At 38.4% G+C, this 8,938-nt stretch overlaps 2 protein-coding genes across 2 annotated transcripts; one reads left to right on the top strand and one right to left on the bottom strand.

Annotated features, from left to right (window-relative positions):
• Positions 1-166: 166 nt before the first annotated feature.
• Positions 167-4,098, bottom strand: LOC122031826 (ultraviolet-B receptor UVR8-like). The gene is made up of 5 exons (XM_042590999.1): positions 3,947-4,098; positions 3,688-3,858; positions 2,768-2,803; positions 2,544-2,671; positions 167-1,684 (listed from the first exon to the last, which is right to left on the bottom strand). Exons 1-5 carry the CDS (start codon positions 4,002-4,004, stop codon positions 380-382), a joined length of 1,698 nt encoding a protein of 565 aa, XP_042446933.1. The 5' UTR covers positions 4,005-4,098; the 3' UTR covers positions 167-379.
• Positions 4,099-4,664: 566 nt separating this feature from the next.
• On the top strand, positions 4,665-7,336 carry LOC122031650 (GATA transcription factor 9-like). Its single transcript, XM_042590740.1, has 2 exons — positions 4,665-4,985; positions 6,632-7,336. The coding sequence occupies exons 1-2, from the start codon at positions 4,665-4,667 to the stop codon at positions 7,334-7,336; spliced, it is 1,026 nt and encodes a 341-aa protein (XP_042446674.1).
• Positions 7,337-8,938: the final 1,602 nt, after the last annotated feature.

The following is an 8,938-nucleotide window of genomic DNA, read 5'->3' as shown; positions in this document are numbered from 1 at the left end:
TTAAAACAGTAGATATATCATAATATAACACATTATTTATATGAACAAAACTAAACAAGCACAATTATAATTAAAAAAATATAAATTCCTGAATTATTTAAAGGTTTTTATTGAATATTAATAAGTCATATAAGTCATATTGTATCTCTGAAGGAAACAAAAGTTATTATTCATTAATGCTCAAGTTTATTTATTTATTTTTATATTTTCAGTTTCAAACCAACATAAGTAAGCTCTTCTTCAGCTTTTACATCCCTAAATCCAACTTAAACACCCCATATTCTAAATAAAATACCATGAGTAAATCAACAAATATCACCCCGAAAACAGCAAACTAATGATTAGCCCGTAATCTTGGTAGGCATGGGGGAAATTTAATTCACGAGGAAGAGTGTTGCCTACCAGTAGACAGTTCACTGAGGCATTCCTTCACAAGTTCTTTCACTCTTCTCTTCATCAGCTTCTCCTTCACGGTAGAAAGCATACCACGATAGAACATCTCCATTCGAGTGAGCTCCTCATCATCTGCCTTTTCAAGAACACCCTCCAATTCCTTTCTGATGTCAAAAACACCAGACTCTTGCAGTGACTGGGATAGCCTTCGCTCGTCCAGTGGCTTCCTGAATATTGATATGTGTAGGAGATTGGCGTATCGCTCCATCAGAGTCAGTTTTGTCCTTAAAAAGTTCAATTCTTCTGTCGCAGCAGACAACTTTTGGTCTGTTTCTTGGAGCTTTCCAACTTCATTGTCTCTGGTTTTCGGCATTGTATCTCTACTATTGCTTCCTTTCTTGGCTGTCATTTCAACAGGAGGCCATAATACAGGTGAAGGAGCATAACTGTCGGTGGTCAAGCCGGTGCCGAGGACACCACTTCTTCCTCTACCCCATGCCCAGAGTTTATAACCATTGTCCGAAACAAGAACCGTATGGGCTGCACCACAAGCAACTTGTACGGGGCCAGTAAACCTGATGCCATTCACTTCAGGAGCCCGTATTCTCAAAGGAAGGTGTGCATCCCCAGCATCAGTTCCAGTGAAGCTAGCATCTGGACACAGTCCGAGGCCCTTCTCCATTCCCCAAGACCACACTTCACCAGTCGAGGACACAACGGAAGTATGAAACAAGCCGCAATCGAGAGAAATCAAGAAAGCATCTTGTGGTAAAGAATCTAAAGGCTTTGGCACACATGAGCTTTGAGTAGTCCCGTGACCAAGTTGACCATTTTCACCAAGACCACATGTCCAACACTTGGATTCAATCTCCTGGTCATATGACTTCTTATTAGCAAGAATTGCTGTATGGAATGCTCCACAAGCAACTTCATAGACAACCCAAGGTGATTCCTCATCAAACGTTGATACGATTTCGGGTTGTGACCGGCTTTCCTTGTCGCCTAATCCCAGTTGACCATGTTTATTGTTGCCCCAAGCGTAGCATACAAGGTCACCATTGCCTCCGTTGTATGTTTCTCCAGTACTTACTACAGCAACAACATGTTCATTTCCGCAGGCTACCTTGACAACAGTATGACCATGGAAGTGCCACACAGGAAGAGGAACAACACTGTTTGAGAGGCAAAACTGCCCATGTTCGGTGGCCTGTGGAGAGTTTCCCCAAATCCATAGAGACCCATGATTGTCTATTGCAAGAGACATCATTCCTCCTGCCTTGACAGTACAGATCTGCATCCAAGACAACCAAATTAGATCAAACAAAATACTCATACTATTACTGCATGATATGGCAATATACAATCTCAAATTCTGAAGTCTGGATATCAGTGTGTTACATCCTTTAAGGCATGTGTGTTGGCTCCCGTGAGCAGCAACCAATCTGTAGCCTGATAATATGATTACATATCATGTGGTCATATATATGACTTAATTAGACGACATCCATGCCTTTTATTTGCCTGGTAATTTCTTTTATATAGGGGTGATTATGGTTTAGTATATAGTTTGATGAGAGTAATCGAAACCAAATAGGAATATAATTGGGTTTGATAAATCCGCACTGCATCAAACTAAAACAGTTCAATTTATTGGTTAGAAAGAAAATTCAAATCAAACCGAAACCATTGTCGGAGAGTGTGGGCACTTCTTCATTTGGTTTTATGTAAGTAAAAGCTTCTCAATCATGTATGTTGATCTTGAATGAATGACTATTACCCGATGGCTTAATTACTGAAAAGCCCAATCCTTACACTGTCTTAAATAAGAGTATGTTATTGGAAAGACACTGTGATTCAAATACAGGAGGTTCTCTTCAACTCTATTACCATCTTAAGTCTGATCAGACAAACATTAGTAGAACATAAATATTATGAAAATGACAAATCTCAACTTACTATCTTCAACAGCCGTCATCACCATCAAACTAAACCCCAAAATTAAATATGAAATGGCTCGGTTTTCACTTTAGAACCCACATCTAATAAATACAAGAAGTCATCATATGTATTTGGTTAAACAACATAGACAATCAGAAGAATGCTTCTAATATTTGAGTTTACTAGAATTTGAAATCAGCCAGGTTAACTACCTTTAATGAAGCATCAGTGCTAGCTGCATTTGATGCATCAGGCAAAGAATCCGGACTGTCAAGTCCCTTGAAGTGTTCAACCAAGCAAGGAATTGAGCAATTTTCCTTGTCATGACCAAGCTGACCATCCATGAAATAGTCAAGGCACAAAGGATATGACAAATCAGAAACCACAAGGATATGACTTCACATCCACCATCAAAAGATTTCATTGCAAAGGATACAGACATTGTAGCCCCAGGACCAGACAGAACCGTCATCTAGCAATGGGAAAAAGATTATTAACAAGAATGTAGTTTGGAATTACCCATAATGTTTGATGGAAAAGGGCCCTGCTACTTTAAGTTTACATTACAATTGCAGAAAAGAATTAAACATCTATATTCACATTTTCCATGTTTAATTATGGGTAACTGACAAAGTAACGAGTGAATGCAGAAATCAACAATCAGGTTAGAAGAATAAATAATATCTTAAATAGTGAAGGAACAATCTACTTTAGCATTTGATTAATTCAATTTGTATGGGTTGCAAGACAAAGGTGTGGTTCTGTGCTTGAAATCATTTTGATTATATCGCACACTTAGTAGTTACAGACATATCTAAATATGCTATCGGCTAGAAAAAGAAATGGCCTTCAAAATGTTATGGCAACCTTCATTACCAAACATCCTTTTCTTGCCAGACAACTGGAACTAAGTCCCATATTAACAATAAAATGAAGTAAAAACAACACACGGGATTAATTTCTGTAGGTGGAGCTTGAAGCACATGGAGAAGATATTTAATTTGCCCAAAAATCAATGGACCAAAGTTATAATTCAGAAGCTTCAACGAATGTAGCCCGTGTTCATGCTGTAGAAAGATATATAAATAATAAATAAAGTGAGCCATGCAGAATTGGGACAAATAGCTGCTGTTGTATTTATACATAGCTACAACTTCTGATGCAATGTCTTAGTATCAGACAAAAACAAGAAAGGAATCACAGTAAAACGCCCCTCAAACACTAGAATAGAATCCGATTTCATAGTATAATGGTCGTACAAACACTAGAATAAGTGTCAACGCAAAGGGGGAAACTGAGAAGCACCCTAATCTCAAAGGAGCTGAAACAATTAAACATAAGAGATATCGATCGGACCTCGTAAGCCAAGATTGTGGTAAGCCCCAGTAGCAATCCCTATGTAGTTGGCTTGTGACACGTTGGAACTATCAGAAGATGCAATTGGAACCGGAAAGAGCTCGTCGTCTTCCTTACTGGTGCCGAGCCGCCCAAATGTCCCCCTTCCCCAAGAGAACAAGCTTCCATCCGCTGACGCAAAACGAAAATTACATAAAAGATACAAGACTACTGATCGAGGGGATGAACTGTTTGTTTGGGGGGAGAGAGGTGAGGATACCAGTAAGAACGAGAGTGTGAGCTTCTCCGGCGGCGACGGAGACGGCCTTGTGAGACATGCTTTGATCAGAATTTTCGGTGACGGCTGCGCAATTTGTGTTCGCTATACGGATCGCCGAAATTCACGATTTTTAACCCGCCGGTAGAGGGGCAGCGAGGATAAGGACCAATGAAAAAGACAAATTAAATAAATAATTAAAAATAAATTTGATATGACTTTTAAACGAAAATTCTTCGATGATTTTTTTTTTTTTTTTTATTCAGCACAAAAATTGGTCCATCGCTTTAGTTCGAGGTCACAATACGATTTTTCAGGAATATCCATTTATAAAGTATTTATCAAATTGTCGAATTAAATATAAATATACCTAAATAAATTAGCATTTGTTTTATGCCTTTGGAAATTAAAAAAATATTATTTAATTTTAATTTATTCTCCATTTTACAAAATGATTATATCGTAACGTCAGAATTGGTGATAAACAATTGTTTTTTTTATTGAAAATAATATAGCGTGATAATTATTTAAGAATTCCCATTTGACCAAGCGTTCTGAATATTTTACGGGAACACGTTCTCAAGTTTTTAGGCTGCACTGTAAAATTATAAACTAAATTAATATTCCTTCGTTATCTCCCTTATTCACCTTTTCTATATAAACCCTAAGCATATGATTTCAGTGGAATATTGCTATTATTCACGTTATATTTAAGCCGGAGATGTTGGCCGGCGACAGGGCGTTAGAAGCAGGGGATAATTCCGTCATCGATGAGCTGCTCGACGAGTTTTTGAACGAGGAGGCAGAGACGGCGCCGGGGCTCGCCGCCGCCTGCAACTCGACGGACTTTTTCTCGGCCACCGGCGAGGACAGCTTCAGTGATTTCTTGTTCGATGGCGTCGGAACATTTTTGACCGACGACTGCACGCCACCCAGTTCAGTGCTATATAATCAGATGGATTATTCGTCGATGGTCGCCGCAGAGTGCCGAGCCTCACTCAAGGCTAATTTTTCTGGAGATCATTTTGATTTATCTATGAAGGTGATTCTATTTTGATTTATCTATTGGGTAAATTCAGAGTGCAATTTTATACACAATTAGAAAGACAATCTTTAAAAATTCATCATATTATAAAATTTAAATCTGTATTTTATCAATATAGCATCTGTGTGCGAGAAATAATTCTACACTTCTTTTACTAGATCTGTACATTTAAGTTAACTTTTAAAAAGGATGAATAAAATTTTGTGTATTTATTTTTCTTAACATTTTGTATGTGTGCCTCTGAATGCATATATTTCCATCCAATATTAATCCAAGCTCTACATATTTCTAACATTAATTTTTTGTGTTGAGTTAGTCACAACTATGGGTGCATACGGGACCCATCAGGTTCAGCCACAATTGAGAAAATGGATGGTGTCTCAGTGAGCTAAAGCTAAGATGGCTAAGATCTATGAAGGTGATTAATTAATAGATAAATTAATAGTACATATTATGCACATTGAAATCAATCTCTAAAATATTTGTCCTATTTGAAATTTAAATCTTATCTTCTTATTATTTATTATTTCTTTTACTCCAAGTGAGTGACTTCTTACAAAAGAAATGAAGGCAACTCTAATAGAGTTATTAGTGCTACTAGATCTAGGTCGAATTTGGAAAGGAAGTTGTTAGTTGTGATTAAGACAAACTGCATATCTAAGTTGAGCTTTAAATAGGGGTGAGTAAATAGGGGTGAATAAAATTTTAATTCAATCAAAATAACTAATGAACCGAATTATTAGTGCTACGGCCGAGCTTGGAAAGGAAGTTGCTAGTTGTGATTAGGGTAAGCTACATATCTAAGTTGAACTAAGTAAATTTTCAATTCGATCAAATAACTAATGAAACGGTTAATTTTTTTTTTTTAAATATCAATTATTTCAATTAAATTAGTTCAGTACCAATTGAATTGATCGATTTGTATTGGTTGGATTTGTTTAATTATAATAATAAGAATGGATCGGTTTGATTGATAAAAAAAAATCAAGAAGTTTGATTTTATCAAATTTGATTTAGATAATTCAATTTTAACTGAATGTTTGTGCCGACTTTTCAATAAGTAAATTCTAATGACTGCCGACTTTTGTGCACTATGAGATCATAAAAAGTCAAGTTTCATCCATGTTGGGTGAGTAATCCTTGTAGTCAAACTCTGTTGTTTTTTCCTTTCATAATAGCTAATATCTGTCTAAAAAAACTTCAAGAAACATAGAGAGTAAACTAGTTTATCTTTTTTTATTTTAAAAAAATAACAATGTTTGATTTGTATTTTTTTTATTTTTTTCTAAAACCAGAGTATTTTTTGAAAAATACTATCTTTGTCTTCAAGTCATATTTCTATGAGATTGAGGAAGCTATTTAATAGATTCACTCTTTTAGTGAAAGAAATTTAAGACACTACTAATTTCGATCTTTCCCATTCAGTCTTATATTTGATCCACGTCCCTATGATATCACTAGTACCTTTCCCTAACAGTCGAGCTACGCCCTTTTCTTCATATGTCGGCTACTTATAATGAACTTCAGACCTTTAACCTTTGAATGACATATAAAACACTCATACTGAAAAAATAATTTAATATTTTTTTTATTATTTTAAGTGAGTTTTTTTTTTTTTTTTTTTTTTTTTTGCACTTTAGCAGGATGCCATCGGCGGCGGACTCGACGTGCCTAACGATGATTTGCAGTGGATTTCGAGTATCTTTGATGAAGCTTCCTTCTTCAGTGGCGAAAACATCCAAAAGACTCCCACCATCTCCGGCGACGTCGATGAAAACTCAGACTCCAGGTCGCAAGCTGCCGAACCGGAGGTCTCTCACCCCGAACTTGGCATTAGAAAACCAGGCAACAAGCGCCGCAACGATGACTCCCCCATATCGACGTTGGATTGGGAACTCGGTGTCCAATATGAGAATAGCAAGGCGGCGAATATTATGACGACGCTAAAGAAAAGAAAAGCGGCATGCGGGGCGGCGGCGGCGGCGGCGTCAGAAGGGCGCAGGTGCCTACACTGCCAGACCGACAAGACACCGCAGTGGCGCTCCGGACCGGAGGGCCCCAAAACGCTCTGCAACGCCTGCGGGATGCGGTTCAAGTCCGGCCGCTTGGTGCCGGAGTACCGCCCGGCCTCCAGCCCCACCTTCGTGGGATCGCATCACTCTAACTCCCACCGGAAGGTGCTCGAGCTCCGACGTCAGAAGTTGATCCTCGATCAGGAACAGGAACAGGAACAGAAACAGAAACAGCGACGGCAGCTCCTCGGAACCTGCAGCCTTGCCTCCGTCGTCGACCTTCCACCGGCGATGCGCCCTCTGGATGCGCTCTTCCACGGCCTGGATAATTCATAAGGAATTTAATTAGTATTTAGCTGGAGTTTATTGTTCTTAATTTATTCCGAAAAGTAACTTAGATTAGTTTATTTATTTATTCATTCAAAAATGTATATGTCTCCATTTTTTCTATGATGACGACAGCAATAAAACCCTTTTGAAGAGGAATTAAAATAGAAGAATTCCCTTAGCTTGCTCGGAATCATTTTCGACAGCAATAAAACCCTTTTGAAGAGGAATTAAAATAGAATAATTCCCTTAGCTTGCTCGGAATCATTTTCTATGGCTTTTGAGTGAATGCAAATGAAAATTAATTTCTAAATGATTTAAGTGAAGGTGGAGTCACACATTTTTGTTGAAGCAAAATGAGCTTAATAGACAATTGATAAATGATCCGGTTCGTAGTAGATGGATTGCTGATGAGGTGACTTATTTGTTGACCACAAGAAGATCTTGGAAGGGAGTTCGAAGCCACGTAGAGAGGATAAGGGAAAAGGATAACGTCAATAGATAAGCTAAAGGACGAATTCCAAGAAACTAAGTCAAATGGGAAGACCTACAATATTAACAATATATCATTTTTTCTTAATTGTACCAACTAAGTCGGTAGATAGAAACCTCCGCTGTACGGATTGCACTTGCACATAACTTTTTTAATAATTCCCTAACAACGATTATACACAACATTAAAGGAATTAGTGGATTAACGGGTTGTGGATTATTATTTCATTATGACAGGTCTTTTAGGGCTTCCAAGTTTTGATGAACCCTAATGATATTTCTATAGCAGTCTTAATGATATCCGACCAGACCTCGGTCCCAATCGAGTTCGATCGGATATACACAGGGGGCTAAGCATCTATGTGGCTGAGTTAACCTTTATCAATTTAATCCATCTTCTTGGTTACGAAGTCTCGAACCATGTGAAACGCCCGCTCGAAGTCTTTCAGGAGAACTAATCTGGGTCTCTCCGAGAGGCTTTTTACAAATGTTCAACTGAGCCTCTAAGAATCACGCCAAACCATTTAAGTTAATCACCTTAGGACTTTGACTACCATGACCCTCAAAAGTTTGACTGCCACGTCTTTAGAGGCTTCGATGACCATGTTCTTCGACACTTTGAACGTTATGCCCCTTGGGACTTTATGTTGGGTGTTGCAGGAGACAAAGGGGCACAGAGTTTCCCCTTCATTTGTATCATTACTGCAAACGTCTCTCTTTGCGGCAAACACCAAGGAAACGAAGAGGCGTCCTTTCCCCTTCGTCTTCCTCAATCTTCTTATAAATGGTGTGTCTAAGCCATGGGAAGAGGAAGAGCATAAGGTGAAGGCAGAGGCGACGGTGATTAGAGGTGCATCAAGCAAAGAAGAACATCCGATAAGCTGGGGATTTGGCTCATACACCTTGAAGTACTTTCTAGTTACCTGTGATCGTGCTTCCGACAACAGTGGCACCCGACAACATCATCGATTTCTTCAGGAGATCACTGTGAGTGGTTACCGCTTTGTTTTTGTGTTTGTTCTATGCTGTCAAAAGAACCAACAATGGTATCAGAGCACTGTTTTTGAAAGCATGGAGAAATCGCGACGTTGTGATTTCAGCGATCTATGTCAGAATCAC

The sequence above is a fragment of the Zingiber officinale genome, chromosome 11A, assembly GCF_018446385.1.
Source record: "Zingiber officinale cultivar Zhangliang chromosome 11A, Zo_v1.1, whole genome shotgun sequence".
In the NCBI taxonomy this organism is placed as follows: Eukaryota; Viridiplantae; Streptophyta; class Magnoliopsida; order Zingiberales; family Zingiberaceae; genus Zingiber; species Zingiber officinale.
Note: the sequence above shows the minus strand (reverse complement) of the source record. Positions and strands in the feature narration are given on the sequence as shown.

Coding starts and splice junctions, on each gene's coding strand:
- LOC122031650 (XM_042590740.1), top strand. CDS start 4,665: ATGTTGGCCGGCGACAGGGCGTTAGAAGCAGGGGATAATTCCGTCATC. Junction 4,986..6,631: donor ATTTTGATTTATCTATGAAG/GTGATTCTATTT, acceptor GCACTTTAGCAG/GATGCCATCGGCGGCGGACT.
- LOC122031826 (XM_042590999.1), bottom strand. CDS start 4,004: ATGTCTCACAAGGCCGTCTCCGTCGCCGCCGGAGAAGCTCACACTCTC. Junction 3,859..3,946: donor TCACACTCTCGTTCTTACTG/GTATCCTCACCT, acceptor GTTTTGCGTCAG/CGGATGGAAGCTTGTTCTCT. Junction 2,672..2,767: donor GTCCTGGGGCTACAATGTCT/GTATCCTTTGCA, acceptor ACTATTTCATGG/ATGGTCAGCTTGGTCATGAC.